The sequence below is a fragment of the Triplophysa dalaica genome, chromosome 15, assembly GCF_015846415.1.
Source record: "Triplophysa dalaica isolate WHDGS20190420 chromosome 15, ASM1584641v1, whole genome shotgun sequence".
NCBI classification, from domain to species: Eukaryota; Metazoa; Chordata; class Actinopteri; order Cypriniformes; family Nemacheilidae; genus Triplophysa; species Triplophysa dalaica.
Genome location: NC_079556.1, coordinates 88725 through 109069, shown reverse-complemented (window position 1 = coordinate 109069; position 20345 = coordinate 88725). Strand labels below are relative to the sequence as shown.

The 20345-nt window shown below is 40.8% G+C and overlaps 2 protein-coding genes across 8 annotated transcripts in view; both read left to right on the top strand.

Moving 5' to 3' along the window:
* The first annotated feature begins 420 nt into the window (after nucleotides 1-420).
* Nucleotides 421-18415, top strand: LOC130436722 (putative E3 ubiquitin-protein ligase UBR7). 7 transcript variants are annotated; one of them, XM_056767656.1, is made up of 13 exons: nucleotides 717-3427; nucleotides 4484-4597; nucleotides 7441-7548; nucleotides 11773-11906; nucleotides 12026-12086; nucleotides 12164-12259; nucleotides 12349-12402; nucleotides 12480-12585; nucleotides 13191-13303; nucleotides 13732-13893; nucleotides 14035-14194; nucleotides 17396-17457; nucleotides 17551-18415. In XM_056767656.1, the coding sequence occupies exons 3-13, from the start codon at nucleotides 7510-7512 to the stop codon at nucleotides 17641-17643; spliced, it is 1080 nt and encodes a 359-aa protein (XP_056623634.1). In that variant the 5' UTR covers nucleotides 717-3427; nucleotides 4484-4597; nucleotides 7441-7509; the 3' UTR covers nucleotides 17644-18415. The 7 variants fall into 7 exon arrangements, with proteins under 7 accessions (XP_056623628.1, XP_056623631.1, XP_056623633.1 ...); XM_056767653.1 differs by lacking the exons at nucleotides 717-3427; nucleotides 4484-4597 and adding an exon at nucleotides 433-692; XM_056767655.1 differs by lacking the exons at nucleotides 717-3427; nucleotides 4484-4597; nucleotides 17396-17457; nucleotides 17551-18415 and adding exons at nucleotides 433-692; nucleotides 14313-14448.
* Nucleotides 18416-19325: 910 nt separating this feature from the next.
* LOC130436819 (protein unc-79 homolog) overlaps nucleotides 19326-20345 on the top strand; it is a 38382-nt gene continuing 37362 nt past the window's right edge. The window contains exon 1 of the mRNA XM_056767788.1: nucleotides 19326-19446. Within this exon, the coding sequence (XP_056623766.1) occupies nucleotides 19425-19446 (22 nt within the window). The 5' untranslated portion in view covers nucleotides 19326-19424. The remainder of the gene's footprint in view (nucleotides 19447-20345) is intronic.

Genomic DNA, 20345 nt, shown 5'->3' with positions numbered 1-20345 from the left:
CGCATTATAACCAAATGTGTAAATAAATGTAATAAATACATAAATAACTTTTTCTGTGTGTTTCTTAAATGCAGACATTTGTTAAAATATTAGAAAAGTAAGGTCAATGCCCTGTTCCTTAATCAGCAATTTAAGTAAATGAATAGATGTCTGATTGTGTGACTGAGAGAGGCTGGGTGGGAGGTTGAGATTCAGTGAATGACTAAAGAAAATAAGGAACAAATGTAAAAATAAATTGGATGAATTCTGAAAATCCTGCTTGTCAAGGGCAACCATGTAAGGATTTCAATAATCTAATTAGGGTATCAATTTGTGCCACATATTAACCTTGACATATTTTGCTAAAAAAAGGTTTTTAGAGAATCACTAATAAACATATTCATTATAAGTTTTATAGTGTTTCGAACAGAAGTAGACGGAGTTTCGCGCATGCGCGGAACAAATTGTGTTTCCGGGACTGATCGGGTAGCGACAGTGCGCTCTGCACACAGCGGAAGTGACGCGTTGCGGGGAGCAGGATACCTCTTTGCTCGTGCTGCAGCTTTGTTAAGTTGTTTTGTTGTGTCTGATCAGATATGAATCCGACTGCAGCGCGTGAGCTGTGTGTGATGGATCAGACTGCAGCGGATGAGCTGTATGAAGCGTTTGCTATGTTAGCCGGCAGTGACCCCGATAACTGCTCGTACACAAAGGTGAGTGAGTGAGTGAGTGAGTGAGTGAGTGAGTGAGTGAATGAATGAATGAATGAATGCAGGCCCACACACACAGACACACACACGCATGCATTCTTGCTTACGTGCTCTACGAGGACTCTCCATAGACGTGATGAATTTAGAGACCCTACAAACTGTAGATTATATTTCCCCATCGAACCTTTAGACCGAACGATCACATACAACTTTAGACATTTTTGTTTGAAATTAAATCCCATTTAGTATGGTTTAAGCGATATGGTTTACGAGGAAACGGGAACTGTCACATACATGATATTTGTGTTGTTATATACACATGATACACACATCAAGCGCGAGTGTGTCTGTGTGTGTCGTACACTTTTGTATAACAACATGGAATATACATCATACATATGGTTTATTATGGAGACAGTGTAAACACAGTCATGTCATGTGTGCTGCTAGAAGATTGCTGTTAATATTTTTGTGTCAGATGGTTCAGGTCTTTTGCCTTAAAATGAGCTACCAAAGATGAACATAATCAGTATTTATCACATAAACAGATGTGTGTGTACATATATATATATATATATATATATATGTTTGTTTATGTGATAAAAAGGTTTTTAAATTTCTTCTTCTCATTTACCATATAATAAAACTGCTCTACTGTAACAGCTCATTGGTTCGAGCATGACTCTAGTGAAGATTGCCCATAGTCAGAAACAAATATATAATGCAATGTAAGTTGCTTTGGAAAAAAGCGTGACTGCCAAATGCATCAATGTAAATGTAATATGAATAGAATAAAACATCAAAAACAACTATGCGTTAGCATTACCTTTAAGGGAAACCCAAAACTAAATTTCTCCATGTGTTACTGACCCTCAAGGCATCCTATTAGTATATGACTTGATTATTTCAGAATAATGCAGTGTGAGTTATGATACCATGTATCCTGGCTCGACAAAGCTGTAGAATGGGAGTGAATTGTGAAAAATGTAAAATTAAGATTCCGAACCTCCAAAAAGTTCATCCATTGGGCAAAAAACTGCTCCACTGGTCTCTGTGTCGGTTAATAAAGTCCTTCTGACTCGACTCTAGGTGTGTGTGTTTAAGAGGAATGTCTGTATTGACAACACTATTAACAATAATGTCTAGGTTACAACAACCATCTTGTTCTCGCTAGGGCTGTCACGATTATGACATTTGGCTGACGATTAATTGTCTTATAAATCATTGTGATTATGACGATTCGGGGCTCTAGAGGTCACACCGGTGTGACCAGCCGCTCTAAAAGTCTCTCTTTGATTACACAACAGACACACATTACGCCCATATCGTGGTCTAAACCAATCAGAGATAGTGAAGGGCGGACCCCCCTCTGATTGGCCGTGGTCCAGATATTCCTGCGCGTGTGTGAACCAGAGGTCGTGTAACAGAAAATTCTCTGACATTGACAGATTTTTTTTACCAGTGACGGAAATATCTGAAGGTCGTCCGACATTTTGGCATATCACAATGAGGCCAATTTGTAAATCCCAGTTTCCCTTCCGATATGCTCGCGAAGCGACCTGCGTGTTTTCATCTGTCATTGTTACTGACATAATGTTTTCATCAGATGACAGAGCTCTCAGTCTGCAGCACCGCTGCTCGATCGCAAAACATACAAGAGATGATCAAAAGTCCAGACACTGCACATGATAAACAACGTAAAACTTGCTTCACTCATTATTAGTTGTTTTCAATAATGTTTGTTAGTTTCCTTGTGTAGTGATAATGGCACCATTTTCCTTACTTTAGTTTTATTCAGTTTATTAAGTTCCGAGACGCAAGTACATCGTGATGACGTCACGAACATACTAATTGCCACCGTGCACCATAGTGACGGGTAATAATAGAATATGACAGATTTTCTACGAGCCTGTCAGTCAAAATGACGGACAATTAAAAGTGTAGCACAACCTATGGTGTGTACGTTTGAAAATGCGTGTGCTGCAGAGTGAATTTTATACCCCATTAAAATGCTATTGGTCATAGAAAAGCTTTAGTTTTTTCTCACTTGCAAGACTACAATCAAATTTGATTTCTGTTAATGACATTTTGGTAGGCTGGTTTAAACGGAATATAAGAGATCAGCGAATCATTTTAAACTTTGTCAACCACGTGGATGTGAATGAGTTTTGCTCATTTAGTAAGACTGGTTTATTTTGTTGACTATTTTGTGATGGAAGGTTAGTTGAGAATGACGAAAAGTTTGGACTACATTTGATTTCAAACAACTTTTCTGTTGTGTTGAATAAGGGTGTATTCAGATTCTACTCATTTGCTGCGGTCCGAAGTTGATTCTGTTGAACCCTGCTGCGTTTGTGTTGGTCTTACGTCACTCAAAATGTGCTCTGCGTATGACAGAAAACAGAACACAGATCAATATATTGTGTTTTTTTCATTGGTGCTATCGTGCAGCAGAGTGAATTACATTTGGGTTTACCACTTTCGCCTGAATAAAAAAACCTTGAATAACTCAAAATACATGAGTTGATATTAAGCGACTTAAAAAGCAGAACAATTTGGCGCATGTTTTACCCCTATAGTGGGCAATGGCTCCTTAATTGAGTTTTTTGTCTGGAGTCCTGAGTTGGAAGATTATTTTCAAGAGATGCCCGCTGGAGAGATAAGAAATGATGCAGAGAAGAAGAAACATCTTGAGCTGCATTTCTGTTTGAGTTCAAGTGGATGACAAAAGCTTGCTGGTAAGATGTCAAGTCGCACCAAAACTACATCCTCCATACTAACCTTTACTAGTATATTATACTGTACTCTACTATACTAAAATCCTTTAATGCTAGGCTAGTTGTGGCTGTTCATTTGCTAAGTGTAAGCTGTTATTGATGTTTACAGTGTCATCTTTGATCAGACAGGTGATTTTGTTAGTTCGTTTCAAACATTGATCAGACTGACTGGAGTTACCCGTGCATTCATTTTTTTTAATGCACACCTTCTGGCTAATCAGAATCCAGTATTTGAACAGACCTATTCTGTATGCTATATGCCCTATGCTCTGGGCCTGTTATACTATACTGTACCCTAGGGCTCGGCGATATATCCCACGATACTTATGCTCTCAGTTTCTCAATGAGTTATGGTAAAAAGCCGCCACACCCTAAAGCCAGAGGGCGCTCTTGTGCAGAAACTCTTAATATGGGAAACGGAAGAAGAACAATTAGTTCCAGGAAATGTCTGTGGTCATATTCTATGGCTGTTCTTTAAACCTTTTCAGGTATTTTCACGATAATAAAGTTGATTTATAGTAATGATGATAGACGAGTGTTGCTTTTTCAAATACACATTATTAATCGTTATAAATGATTCGATCTCGTAGTGATTTTAGATCGAGCAGAACTTCCTACTGTTCAAAGAGCTGTAGCTCACGGAAGAGCTGTGCAGAAAACCCAGAATCCATTTAGACCTGTATAATGAGCATGAATCGTCATTTATGTCGCCCAGCCCTACTGTACCCTTACACCCTGTCCTGTGTAGCATATCATACTCTATATTATACCATAGTGTTCTTCTTTCACTAGATTATGTTCATTTAAGTGCACTGCACCCATATACTGAACTATTCTCTGTTCCTTCACATCATAGTACTTACTATACTCTACTACTCTATTCTCCCTATGTGATATAGTTGTCTTTACTCCTAAATGTATCGTGCAGTAATATACTTCTAAAGTAGTGGCGATACCTTGTGCTACTTGTATTTGTTTATGCCTAATGTTTTTATTTGTATGTATTGATGCCTCTAGAGAAGATCATCTACACTGTAAGATTGTCAGATAATGGATGTGAATGGAAAGCTGCACCCAGAACAACATTAAAGAAGAAGAAACTACACAAGACTGTCACTCATACAAACACAAGTATGTTTCACGGAATAACTCCCATTATTGCAACATGGATCAAATAGGCTTTTGTTGAATCTAGAACATTGAATCGGATGAATCTTTATCATGTTTATTTTTGGGGTTATACCGTCATGGGTCAAGTAATGTTTGGCATATTGTTATATAATATCAAGGAAATGCAACTATAAGCCTCCTTGTTTGTTTCATTTTCTCTTGTTGCCGCACACGTTCATTCATGTATTGAATATAATGCACTGCTTACATACAATATTGTGATTGTTCTTTCTTACACTGTATGTACAGTAATTGATATGTATGGGTGTTAGCTAAGCTAACCTAACCGAGAAAAGAGGCGACTGTCAGTACATACTGTAGGCCTATACAGATCTCTGGGTCATCTGTCATTGAGTGTGTTTACATGCACAAAATATAAACGGATAGCTATAAAAAATCAGCTTGTGAACCTAAGTCTAGTCATTAACAATGATCAGAAGCTGTATTTTTATGTCTCTTCATGTGCGCAGTTCCTGCATATGCAATGGGCTAGTTATCCAAGATGGAGAAAAACTATAACACTACTTACTAGTTGCACAGGATGGCGCAGGTGAGCTTTTGCAACGCTAGGTTCAGCAAACTAAATTCCATTCGTGTAACACTAGATTTGCCGGAAAAATCCTCATTTTCCCACACAGTGTTATACAACCGGAAATGAGTCTGCCGACTCTGACGTCCCAAAAGTTCACCTGCACCATCTTGTGCAACTAGTAAGTAGTGTTATAGTTTTTAATTTTGCCGTTTCTACATCAACTGTATGATTTGAGAGCAGACTTTTAATGCGTTATTTGACTGTTGCTTCCAGTCGGGACTTTTACTATTGCGCTGTCAGACATGAGCACATAAACACAACAGAGAAAACTGGTAAAGGAGTTTGTTTACATGCTTCGCGAAATCATGCTAATAGGAAAAAATACCTCTGCCGAGTGGTTTCTGCCGTTTATGAGAAAAAAAAGTAAAGCGTTTCATACGTTCTCATTACTTGACTTGTTATCAGCTTATAAAGCATTGTGCATGTGAACACACTCATTGTGACTTTACTGGAGGATATCAATTTTTTACTGTAATGCTGCCTTCAAGTGCACCTGGAAAAGTCGGCCATTTGCTATTACAACATGCAAGAAAACAAAACAATGGAACAAAAACCCCTTTCCTGTGTACTTGACAGATAGTCAAGACGTGTTTTATTCTGTTTCCGTGATGTTTACATCAGTGATGTTTTTAAGTGGTGCATTTAAAATGTTCAAATCAAATAACTGAAGAAAGTGGTTTATTACAATTGAGAACAGATGTGGCCTGTACAACATCACAACTCTGTAAATAATTAAAAGAAACTGCTGTTGCCTACCATGGGTTTTGATTTCTAATGTTTGATGCGCAATGGAGTCTTCCCACCAAACCTGAGAATATGAAATCATCATCTTAAAGGCGTTACAAGAGCTCGTACTGCAGAATGTTAAATGTTAGTTTTTGAAAGGTTTCAAATTCACGCGTATCACGTTGTGCTTTTACATTGATCTGCCAAAACCAGTAAAAACACATGACGACAGCGCTGTGCAATTAACCCGAAAGTAATACTCAACTTTGGCCTCCAACCAAATCAAAAACGAAATAATTGAGACTGTTATTGTGCAACATGACACTTGTCAAGGATTCTCTCAAGAGTTATTAATCCACAGCCCGCTCCTTTCTTTGACATCACAGTGGTGACGTTTACATTCACTTTTAGGTTTAATTCACACTTTAAAAGTTTTGAAATACCAATTTTTTTATGTCGTATCAAAATCCGGTGAGTAATGACTTTAGATTATGGGGATCCCAGTGTTGGGCAGAATTATTGTAATTATGATTTCTGTTGTAAAGGAGCAGAGCTGCTGTATTATGAATGTCAGGCCTATACTTGGCCACTTTGTAAAGAGACACCATTTTAACCCTTTAAAAGCCCTTACTGGGTGTATATGTGTGTGTTTTGAGTCTGGCGAATGCAAATAATGTGTCTCTGCTGGTCATAGTGGTGCAGTGAATCATTTTCTACACATGATGTCATCATTTACACTGAGACAACATTTTCAAAAATGTGCACTTGGGTGTTTACATCCAGGAAACACGTCTGTGTAAACGTACTAGGTCAGGCACATGTAGGGACAGCAATGTCATGGAACAGAAAGTCACTGTCAACACCGTCCTTCATTTCCATGTCAAGGCCTGCTTCATTTGCACCTCAGCTGGAGAGTTCTGGTAAAGGAATGGGGTGAAGTGTTCGTGCTTAATACTTCTGCATCAGACCTAGCCCGTAGACAACACACCGGGTTTCACACACCGGTTTGTCCTTGACGATGACATCCTGTCGTCAGTCTCTATTGGGTTTTGCTTGAGTCAGCAAGACAAGAGCTGAAGAAACGGAGCTTGTTGTATGCGTTGATAGAGAGCCATGAGTTGAGTTGTTATGTTTAGAACACCACATAATTTATTTACATAATTCTTTGAGAAATGGGTATGAATAAACACCACGCCATCACATAGTTTTTTGACCCGAGGGAGGGGTTCAAGCACACCAATCACAGTGCTTGCGGTCGAGTTGAATAGACTCATTACATTTTTGAACAGGTGCACGTCAGGCTACGGCGTAGGTCCCAAGCAGAAGTAAAAATTGGGCTTTATACTCCACTGATCCTGAAGAGTATCATTACCGCAACACTTCTTCATTAAACTGTCAACGTCCTCATCATTTACTCTTACAATTATATCATGCGGTGTGTAGATGTGTCTTTTTATTGATCATTATGATTGATTGTCTTTCACAGACCGCCAGCAGTGCTACTGACATCACGACAGGAGAAAACTCTGCTCCTTCGTTCCGGTCACAGACTCCCATGAATGAAGCTACAGGTCAAAACCACTCGTCTCTACAGGTACATTCACCTTCATCTCTACATTCACCAAGAGTCTAGTCTCTGAGTTTTATGCTTGTAAGTTTGTCTGGTTAGGGTTATAACAACAAATTAAAGGATGTGGTTCCCTTTCAAAAAGGACAGCTACAAATGCAAACACGTGTGGTACAAATAAGAAACTTCTCAGTGACATCTTGTCGTAGAATATTTAGTGAGGATTTTAACCTTGACAGAGTTTTTCTGGGTGAATTGTTGCCTTATAACAGACATTTTCTATATAAACTTGTTTTAAACTAGACCACTGTGGCTGGACAGGAAGAATTGTTTTTTCTCTGAACTAGTTTTATTTTTTGCAAATGCTATAATGTTGTCGTTCATACTTTTGTGGACAGATTGTGACACAGAAACCAACTGAGATTTTTGTACCAAGACAGAGACAGACTGACCGACTAGTAATTTCTCGAGTACATGTGATTAATGTATTTGTGCTCAAAATGTTCATGATCAATTATGAAGTGACTGATAAATCTGAGGTCCCTCCACTTGCTTCTCTTTTACTTTAAGCTAAACAACTATCCAAAAGCCCCCCAAAATGTGTCATTGTTACAATTGTGTTATAATACAGAGAGAAGCAGTAAATGGCTCACAATTTTCACAATAGTTAAGTTATAAATTCTATATTTTTTTAGATGAAAGATCTTGAAGATTGTGATGATTATACGTCAGAGAGTTCAGATGAGTACACTCTGTATTCCACTTCTGAAAGTGACTGTGATGCTGTGAATGACGACGACGACTGTCACACAACAATATCAGACACAATACACGGCCCGACATCTGAAGTGTCCGACTCGGAAGAAGAACCCTGTTCTAGTCAAAACACAAAACATGGCGTGGTAGTCAGTGCATATCAGAAACGAGATGGCAGTCGAGTGTACAACAAGAGACATTACTGCTTGTACTGTTGTAAGCCTTACGCCAAGATGGCAAGGCATCTAGAAGGTGCGCATGCAAATAAATGCGATGTGGCCAAAGCTCTGAGCTATCCCAAGGGTTCCAAAGAGAGAAGAAAGCAGCTGGATCATATCCGTAACAGAGGAAACTATGCTCACAACGCCGCTGTTCTCAAATCAGGGAAGGGAGAACTGGTGCCATCTAAACGTCCATCCAAAGAAGCGCAGGGACAAGATTTCATGCACTGTGCATACTGTCAAGGGCTTTTTATAAGAAGAGTCCTGTGGAGACACATGCGCACATGTAGACTTCAACCTCCATCTGAATCGCCTAAACGAGGAAGACGACGTATTCAGTTCATGTGTGCGTACAAAGAGCCCCCTCCTTCAAACATGAGCAAACAACTGTGGGAAGTCATGAGTGCCATGAATTCTGACCCAATCACTGACGTCATAAAACATGACAAAGTCATCAAAGCTGTCGGACAGCACTTGTTAAACAAGGGCGGGATGTCGGACAAGAACAAACAGTACGTGCGACAGAAGATGAGAGAATTGGGAAGGCTGGTTTGCACCGCTAGGAGAGTCACCTCTTTGAAAGCATTGAAAGATTGCATTCATCCAAAGAACTACACAGAGACCGTCAAAGCTGTCAAGTATACGTGCGGCTACGACTGTGAAAGCGACAAGTTCACCATTCCATCGCTTGCAAACAAGCTTGGGAAGTCACTGGTGAAAGCAAGCCAACTGTTGAAAGCTCAGGGTTTGATCTCGAACAACAAACAGCTGGTCAAGAACACCATCCAGTTTCAAGAGGTCCACCGGGAAAAGTGGTACGACCTGATCTCCGCCACAGCGTTGCGAAACATGAGGGAAGCCAAGTGTGACGTGCCCACCCTCATGTCCTTTACCGAAGACGTCCAAAAACTGCACACGTATGTGGGTCAGATGCTGGACCGATGGTACGAGTCGCTCTCTGAAAATCCTTCGACCAAAGCCTGGAGAGAGCTGGCCAAAGTTTGTCTCGCGCAGGTGATTCTCTTGAACCGTCGCAGGGAAGGAGAGGTGGCCAGCGTGCTGTTGTCTGCGTTTTTATCAAGAGACACTTTCGATCCGTATGAAGACGTGGACTGGGCGCTATCGGAAGTGGAAAAAGTCCTCTGCAGACACTTGTCGAGGATTAGCGCCAGGGGTACGTGCGCTCGACCACTTCCCGTTCTTCTGACTCCAAAGATGCTGTGTGCTTTAGAGCTCCTCGTTAAGCAGAGAGAGGCTTGTGGGGTTCTGAAAGACAACACGTATGTGTTTGCCAGACCAGAAGCCATGACACATTTCCCCGGGTCACGCTGTCTCCGGGGATATGCCAAGGCGTGCGGTGCCACGCATCCCAAGTCGCTCACGTCTGTCAGACTGCGCAAACACGCCGCGACCCTGTCGACGGTTCTGAACATGACAAACTCAGAGATGGAGCAGCTGGCCAGCTTTCTTGGACACCACTTAAGAATCCATCGCGAGTTCTATCGACACCCCGAGAAGACGCAGCAACTTGCCAAGATGTGTAAAGTTCTCATGGCTCTGGAACAAGGCCGATTAGCTGAGTTCTACGGCAGGAGCTTCGATGAAATCACCATAAATCCTGATGGTGTGTTGTCTCTTACGTTTTCGTTTTGTTTCTTGGTACGTTAAGAACATTAATCACATTAATAAGCTAAACGTTGTCTAACTTCCACAGAACCAATTCTTGAATGGGATGAAAAGGACAGGAGCATACAGCCGGGACACGTTTGTATTGGTTTGTATTACTCTAGTGTTGGGTTAGGGTTGGGTTAGGAGATGGTGGTCTAGTGGGTTAAACCACTGAACTGGTAAATCAAAGGTTGCTGGTTCGATCCCAGCATCCACCACCAGTGTGTCCTTGAGCAAGACACTTTACTCCACGTTGCTCCAGGGGGATTGTCCCTGTAATAAGTGCACTGTAAGTCGCTTTGGATAAAAGCCAAATGACTAAATGTAAATGTAAATGTAGTGTCATGATGATCAGGTGCTTTAAACGAGATCTGGAACTGATCCTGGAAAAGGCAACACGTGCACGTCACTTCAAACGAGATAGATTTATGTCATGTCCTGTAAGTTTAGTAGGAACATTTCTGTTCATGCACGTATTAAAAGAAGTCATCAGATTTTCAAGCCGACACACAAATGTGTGTGCTAATAGCAAAGATGTCAGTGGTGTTTTTCCTCAGGGATGATTTCAGGTCAGGCGCAGACATGGGTGTTTGACTCCTATAATCTGTTTGTTTTCTCGACCCTTTAAGGTAAAACCACCGGGAAGAAAAACCCCTGGCAGCCCCCGGAGGTGCAGGCGGTGGAACGACACATGATGCACTTCATCACCTCATGTACTGTACCAGCCAAGAGTGACTGTGAGAAATGTTTGAGAGCTGAACCTGATGCTTTAAAGAATCGGGACTGGAAGAACCTGAAATTCTTCATATACAACCGCATCACAGCTTATAAAAGACGTTTGGAGTGCAAATAAGATCAAGACGACCAACTCTATGCTATGGCCCTGTTTCTACATGTTTCATGCACTTAACGCTGCGTCTAATGAAGTAAAAACCTGTCGGATACTGAGTGCATGTATTCTGAGGACAGTGCTTTTCATTCATCATTGAACAATCATTGCATTTGAAATAAGCTTCACACACGGTTTGGTTTTGTCTCAGTCAGCTGTTTTGATTTTTAACATACAAAATTGTTGAGTTCATTCTCTCGCTTCCAGCTGATTCTGTCTGGAAATTCAAACCTTGTACATTTGTATGGAGCCTAAGGTGAATCGATATATTGTTTTCCTCACTAAATAAAAGTCTCTACAAATGAACATCGAAAAATTCACTATTAGGAAACGGATTTCTGAGGTTTCAAGCGTTGTTATTTTTTATCTTCACTGAATCTGAATCTCTCTGATGTACACACAACTTTTCTTGTCATCTGCAGTGTGCATACTACACAACACAACTCAGACGACTACACTACCTTTAGTTAAGATGACCAACATTGAATAAATGTCAATGATCATTTACACCTTCCACTTCATTCAACTAGTGTGTACATCAGGCTTCTCTAGATTCTTGACAAGTCATCACTTTATTAGAATGGGTCGTCCCAACAAGAGACAATCACAAACTTGATCCCCCTTGGATAACGTGTGTGTGTGAGTGTGAGTGTGAGAGAGAGAGAGGTTATGTGTTCTTCAGCATGACTTGTTGTTTATAGTGTGTTGTGTTTGTAGGGTTACATGAAGAGACAGGCCGTGTTTGCATGTAACACGTGTGTAGGGCCTGACATGGAGCCTGCAGGTGTGTGTCTCGCCTGTGCCAACCACTGTCACGACGGTCACGACATCTCTGAGCTCTACACCAAAAGGTCTGTGAAATTTCTCCATTGACAGCTGTGATCATGGGTTGTGTAGAGCGATACAAACACATTGATCTGACAGGATGTTCTTCTCTACTTTACTGAATGACTTGTGTCTCTGATCACAGGAAGTTCCGCTGCGATTGTGGCAACCAGAAGTTCGACGGCTTCACATGCAGACTGCGTCCTGTGAGTGTTTTAAGATGGACGTAACGTAAGATGCCTTCAAAACCTCAATGTAAGGCTTTATCTTGTGTCGTTCAAAGGAGAAAGATGGAGTGAACGTCAAGAACATGTACAATCATAACTACTTTGGCCGTTATTGTTCATGTGACCGACCCTATCCAGATGAAGATGATCAGGTACTTCAGACGTTGACTATTCTTGATCATTTTGTGAAGAATGACATGATGAACTGATTTTCTTGTGTTTGTTTCTTGGCTCTTCTAAGGTGAATGAAGAAATGATTCAGTGTATCGTGTGTGAGGACTGGTATCACGCAAGGGTACATTTTCACCCCGATATCTTCTGGTGTATTGGTTTGGTTTGAAGAGCTGTTGTGATGTTTTGTCGATGTTGCAGCACCTGGACAATCCGACGGTGAACTGTGACGCTCTGATGGAGATGATTTGTGTCGGCTGTATGAATCGAGCGCCGTTCCTCTGGACTTACGCTGCTCACTTTGCAGGTTTGCAGTTGAAATTCTGGTTGTATGAAGTTTGCTGTAGATATGATGAACCCATCTTAAAGGGGTCATATCGCCTGAACACGTGTTGTTCTGTGTCATTGGTGTGTCATAAGTTGCCCATGCATGTATTAGACACCTAAATTTGCTTAAATGAAAGTGTGGGAACACAAGTTGCATTCTATGTAAAAGCGAATGCTCACCCAGACCTGCCTGAAACACCTCGTGTAATCACACCCCCTCTAATCTACGTCAGTTGGTGGTCTGATTTGACTAAGACCCCCCAAATGTATACGCAAATAATACCTGTGGTGTACCTGTCTGTACAATTGAAGAGGAACCTAATGTTCCGAATATGGTCAGAGGGGTTACATTTCCCTCACAAGCTTGCAGTATTCCACCTATTACATTCCACTGGTTAACTGACCAATCACAGCACACCTCACTTTCATGTATACACATTACATTACATCTTAAACAAACCATAATATTCATTTTAGCCGTGTCATATGACCCCTTTAATAGTTGTCTGCAGAAAGATATCATTGAGGTTTAGTTTCAGGGGTGAGTGAGATCTGCTCTAATTCATTGTGTTATGTGTCTTTTAGTTTCACCTTTGAATGAAGTTCAAGCCAAAGCTGCTCATGCAGGAGATGACAAATCCTCTTCATCCACAAGTTGTAGTGATGTGGCCTCAACAAGTTATCAGATGAATGAAACAGTAAGAAAGAGAGGTGTATGTGTGGATGATTGTTCTAAGATTGTACTGCAAATATTGAGCTTACAAACTGTCATGACACTAAAATATCCTGTGAAGCTGTGTAACCCTGGCAGCTAATGAGACTGCATTGACATCATATGATGATAATAAGAGTGTGAATTCGCCTGTGTTGATCACTAGAGATGAAGGCTCTTCTGTATAATGTAGAGCAGGTTATAACAATAACACCCATCAGACGGATGTCAAAGGTTGAAGTGTGAGTGGAACGCTTGACTGTTCTTTCAGCCGTTTGAAAGACTGATGCAGCGATACATTATCATCATCAATTCACCATGAGAGTTATGTTTCCCCTCATACTATTGAAAGAGTACACTGGTAAACGCAAAACAAGCTTTACATCGCTAAACATGTGTGACTCTCACCCGCAGATGAAGCACGAGTCTGAGACCACACGTCACCGACACAAGACAAACAGTGACAGATGCGTTTACAAAGAGCTGACTGTCAACGACATGAAGAAGACGACAGAAGCCGCTATCTTTTGGCCTTATCACTGGAGATCTGAACTGTGCACGTGTACCGGCTGTAAGGTTCGTCACAAACAAAAGCGTTCACGTGTATTAAGTGTTGTAAAGAAAGAATTTGTGTATGTATGAAGCGCTGAGAGAGAATGAACACACATCTGACACCAGTTAGTCTCTGTATATAACCACAACAATCCTTCATTTCAGCGGTTGTACGTAGAGACGGGCGTTCCGTTTCTGCTGGACGAGTCGGACACGTTGCTGGCGTACGAGAAGAAGGCTGAAACAGAATCTGTGATGTGTGACGATGTGCTGCTGTCCTGCATCTCTTCACTGGATCACACACAGCAGCTCGACATCATTTACCGTAAGTGTTAAATCATGCCTGTGTGTGTTCTCATCAGAGGAATGTTATTATATACAGTTGAAAGAAAAAGTATGTGAACCCTTTGGGCTTACTTCAGCACTGTTGCTACACTCCCTAGGCGTGGTCGTCCTGTAAAGATGACTGCAAGAGCACAGCGCAGAATGCTCAATGAGGTGAAGAAGAATCCTAGAGTGTCAGCTAAACACTTACAGAAATCTCTGGCACATGCTAACATTTTTGTTGACAAATCTACAATAAGGAAAACATTAAACAAGAATGGACTTCATGGGAGGACACCACGGAGGAAGCCACTGCTGTCCAAAAAAAACATTGCAGCACGTTTGAAGTTTGCAAAAGAGCACCTGGATGTTCCACAGCACTACTGGCAAAACATTCTGTGGACAGATGAAACCAAAATTGAGTTGTTTGGAAAGAACACACAACGCTATGTGTGGAGAACAAAAGGCACAGCACACCAACATCAAAACCTCATCCCAACTGTGAAATATGGTGGAGGGGGCATCATGGTTTGGGGCTGCTTTGCTGCCTCAGGCCCTGGACGGATTACTGTCATCGATGGAAAAATGAATTCCAAAGTTTATCAAGACATTTTGCAGGAAAACTTAAGACCATCTGTCGGCCAACTGAAGCTTAACAGAGGATGGACGATGCAACAGGACAACGACCCAAAGCATAGAAGTAAATCAACAACAGAATGGCTTCAACAGAAGAAAATACGCCTTCTGGAGTGGCCCAGTCAGAGTCCTGACCTCAACCCGATAGAGATGCTGTGGCATGACCTCAAGAGAGCGATTCACACCAGACATCCCAAGAATATTGCTGAACTGAAACACTTTTTTAAAGAGGAATGGTCCAAAATTTCTCCTGACCGTTGTGCAGGTCTGATCTGCAACTATAGGAAACGTTTGGTTGAGGTTATTGCTGCCAAAGGAGGGTCAACCAGTTATTAAACCCAAAGGTTCACATACTTTTTCCACCCTGCACTATGAATTTTTACATGTTGTGTTCACTAAAAACATGAAAACGTATAATGTTTGTGCTGTATTAGTTTAAGCAGAGTGTGTTTCTCTATTGTTGTGACTTAGATGAAGATCAGAACACATTTTATGACCAAAATTTATGAAGAAATCCAAGTAAGCCCAAAGGGTTCACATACTTTTTCTTTCAACTGTATATTCAGGGCTCTAGCACATGCAACCTTATTTTTCAATGGTGCATCTTAAAATTATTAGAGGTCGCACCGGTGCGACCAGCCGTTCGAAGGGAAAAAAGTCTCCGCAATTCTGAAAGTCTTCATGTGATTCATCAACAGACACACATTAGGCCCATATCGTGGTCTAAACCAATCAGAGATAGTGAAGGGCGGACACCCCCTCTGATTGGCCGTGGTCCAGATATTCCTGCACGTATGTGTACCAGAGGTCGCGTTAACTGAAAATTGTCGAAAATTCTGAAGGCCGTCCGTCATTTTGTCGGATCACAATGAGGGCAATTTGTAAATCCCCATTTCCCTTCAGCGTGATTTGCTCGTGAAGCGACCTGCGTGTTTTCATCCGTCATTGTTACGGACTAGACATATGATGCGTTCCGGGAAAACCCGTCAGATATCGCGCTGGGACGCGGGAAAGACAGTTCACCTATCCAAGTAAACCACAAAACATGAAGAATGATGGAGTATCAATGCACATTTCCCGCCAGTCCTGTGTAAACTATGTCACGCAAAATTATTTTACACCATGTTTTCGTGAGTTGACAGAGCTCCCAGTCTGCAGCACCGGGAGTAAGCAGCCGGACCGCGATTGCAAAACATACAAGAGATGATCAAAAGTCCAGACACTGCACATGATAAACAACGTAAAACGTGCTTCACTGCTTATTATTTGTTGTCCGTAATGTTTGTTAGTTCCCTTGTGTAGTGATAATGGCAGAGCTCTCGTTCTTTAAGTGTGCTGCACCCTTTTCCTTACTTTAGTTTTATTCAAATGGTTCGGTACAGTATTTTTATAGACTTCAACACTAGGATTTTTTTTATAAATTGTTAATACAGTAAGTCTCTCACCACTGTAAAGTGACTTTTATTTGTGATACTGGACTGTTGTGCTTTCAATTTCATCACTGAAATTTACTCCAAATTTCGTTCCTGAAAATCACAGCGCTTCAGTCGACCTCAGCCATAACTTTTGTTAAATACACAAGATATGAGCAAAATAAAAAGTGATTTGGAAAGGGCTTGAATATGCTATCAAAAACTGTAACGGCTTTATTGGGCATTCGGTTGTATCACAATACAACAAGTTCCGAGACGCCAGTACAGCGTGATGACGTCACGAACATACAAATTACAACCTAACGCCACCTTGAACCATAATGACGGGAAATAACAGATTATGACAGAATTTTTACGAGCATGTTAGTCAAAATGACGGACAAAAAAAACTGTAGCGCAACCTCTGGTGTACGTTTGAAAATGCGTGTGCTGCAGACAGAGAGGTGAGGAGACTAATGCTGTTAGTTAAACAGAGTGAATGTAGAAGGGGATGATGAGAGAAGATGAAAAGAACAATTCACAACTTTTTCGTGAATAATGTTAAAGTTAAAGGTTAAGGCCTCATTAAAGTTAAGGCCTGATCCTTCCGAAATCAGAAGCAATGCTCTGACACGGAGCCTTCAAGCCCTGGTCCATTTATCTTGAGATCTTTTAAGTTTAAATTTCACTTCGCTGAAGCAATTTAAGCTCCAACACTTTTTCAGTAAGTTACCTTTCTTGTAGATTTGTGCTTCAAATGAAGAACTTAATGTTAAACAGTTTGTAAGATAAACACTTACAAGTAAATTTTGCCTATGGTCATTAAAAAAAGTAAACTGGTTAAAGCAGGAAAATGTTAAATGCGTTAAATGCGATGCGGTCTAAAATTTGGGTGCACCTAACTTTTGTGCTGGTGCACCCAAGAAAAAAAGTAAGGTGCACCAGTGCAACCAGTGCAAAAAGTTAGTCTAAAGCCCTGATATTTATATGTTCGCTTTACACATGTATGTGTGTCAAATATATTTGTATTGGTGTTTTTCTGCACAGCTGCTTTGATACAATGTTAGCTAAAGAAATAAACTCAAATCTAATTGAAATGTGTGTGTGGTCATGTTTGTGAGCTGTTTCTCTCATTGTGTTTGTCATCCGCTCAGAGTATAATGACCTGAAGCAAGAACTCTGTGAGTTTCTTCACCAGTCGACTGAAGAGGGGAAGGTAAAGATGTCCGTACACCACGATCAGCCTGTGACTGACCGGAGAAATGTGACCCATCTGACAGCTTTTATCAATCACATCCTCTGCTTTTAGGACGTGACTCCTGACATCTGTCGAGAATTCCTGGAGGATTATCAGATGAGAAAGAGAAGACGCTTGAGTTCTGAAGGACATTACAGCAGCTGATGTTCTTCACACACCGCAGGACCTTCACCTCCACTCATTAATGTTCTTCAGTAACCTGTAGAGCTTGTGTGTGAGTGCGTGCGTGCGTGTGTGCGTCTGTGTGTTTGTGAATGTGTGTGTGTGTGTCTGTCTGTGTGTGTTGGCGTGCGTGTCACGCGCATGTGCGTGTGCGTCTGTGTGTTTGTGAATGTGTGTGTGTGTGTGTGTGCGCGTGCTTGTATCTGTGTGTGTGTGTGTCTGTTTGCGCGTGCGTGTGTGTCTGTGTGTGCATGTGCTTGTATCTGTGTGTGCGTGACTGTTTGCGTGTGCTCGTGCGTGTGCTCGTGCGTGTGCTCGTGCGTGTGCTCGTGCGTGTGCGTGTGCTCGTGCGTGTGCTCGTGCGTGTGCTCGTGCGTGTGCTCGTGCGTGTGCTCGTGCGTGTCTGTGTGCGTGCGTGTGCGTGTGTGTGTGTGTGTGTGTGTGTGTGTGTGTTTGCGCATGTGTGCGTGCATGTGGTGTTTGGTTTACAGACTCAATGCTGGAGAGGAAACACATGTTCTTGACATGTTACTGTACTCTTTCAGAACATTCTCTGAGGTCACTGAGACCTGTGCTCAGCATCACTTCTCTTCTGTCCCCTCAGTAACATATGAAGGTGTTCTTCACACTGTGTTTATCATCACTTCTGATAAATGAACAAATGAATAAACACAGAGGTAACCTCCTTGACCTAGTCTGTAAAATGTGCTGTTTTAAATACTAAATGCAGATATTAGATGGATGACGGAGATGAAGATTCACTTGCAGATCACTCCAGACATAGAACAGATATAAAAAGCTGTAACCTTCTTATAAAGTCGCACGTACTTTACGGCTTATCTGAATCTTTAAACCCTGTCTGTGAAATGGCGAGTAAAATGTCATAATCTAATGATGAGCCTTAAAGCACCAAAGAACTCATAACCAGAAGAACGACCAGCGCATTTTTGTATATATTGAGGTTTCAATACTCAATCAATAATTTGATCAAATCTTTTTTGAAATGGCATTGCCCAAACAATGTTCTTTAAGTGATGTTAGATGATTTATGTAGTAAATCACAAGAAAAGACCAGCTGGGTGGTTTTAGACTGGGCACATAGAAGAAAATTCATTTTATGATTTTATTTATACGTTTCAAACTATCAGATTATTGTATGATACAGGTTTGTTTACATCAGTCAATGGTGTATTGAACCACAGACTTTTGTAGCATTCTTACACCCAAAAACATTGTTAATATTCAAGTATTTCTTCCAGATTGATTGTTCTTATACTGCTGTTAGTTCTGAAAAGAGCCTAAATGTTTGTTTCATTCACAGATGTTTCAATATAGACCGTATGCAGAGATTTTTCTGAATTGAAACACATTTACACATTGATACAGTGTTTTTAAAATCATAAATAAGAAAAAAAACATTGAAATATAATAACCGTTCAGGGCAGGGCAGGTGTAATTTAAGTGTGAAGTAAATAAAGTCAATATTTATTTTGCTGGGTAGAGAATGACTCGACAGAGAACAAACCCTTGTGTTTGAAGACATTCGTGGAGCTTTAGATGTCAAATCATATCATAATCAAAGCTTTTGAAGTGATGAAGGTGTTGCGTGTATGATGTTGAGAGGTGATGAAGGTGTTCGCGGTCACGCGCGCGTGTGCTCAAGGCTCGTTCACTCAGCTCATTCCGTTTATTGCGCTGCCGCACGACACACAGACGACACACATCTCACACATTCAATCTATGAATCCTGGAGAAAAACCAACATGTCAACGAAAGCAGAGCAATGTAAGTGTCTTCGTGTTTGATTCTCATCTATGTACAATGTATTATAACATTATTATTATTATTATGAGCGCGCGACGGGAGCGGCTGTTAAAGCAACATGCTCTCTGGATGTGTGGATAAATACAGTATGTATACCGTTAGATACGGCAATTTTAAACCGGTTTAAGATGTTTAATGAGACCAGTTTCAGGAGGTATGAGAGGTCTTTCTCAAGGTCGTTTCTAGCTCGAGATCTTTTTTAAACGACCATCCTCTGCAGATCTCTCGTTAGTTTTACACATACATTCACACGGAAACGCAACATTATAATAAAACCCTGAATCTGTGTGATCTGTCACGATGTTTAATAGTGAAAATAATGTAATAATATTTCATATGATGGGCTTTGATAGGGGGCAGTAAAAACACATGTTATTAAAGATCATTCGACTAGAAGCGTCTTCCCGTTATTTTGCAGTATTAACAGACATTGACAGTAACGTTAACATGTTTTTCATGTGTTTATAATAACAGATGATATCCTATTGTGCACATTGTCATGGCACAATTTGGTCCGATCAGGTGTTTTATGAAACATGTTTATAGTTTCAATGAAAACAACTTAAAGGGATAGTTCACACAAAAAGAGAAATTCTGTTATAGTTTACACACCATACAATCTGTAGAGCTGCATGTCTTAGTTTTGATACAGAAAAAGATACGTGGAAGAATGCCTGTAACCAAACAGTTCTTGGACCCTATCGACTACCATAGTAGGACAAATGATAATGGTAGTCAAAAGGGCCCCGGAACTGTTTAGGCAGGGCTGTACAGTGTGATGATATATGTCACAAGTGCTATTTTACAAACTTTTCACAGTTTTTTAAAGTGAAGCTACACTGAATCTCAAGCGCAGTGTT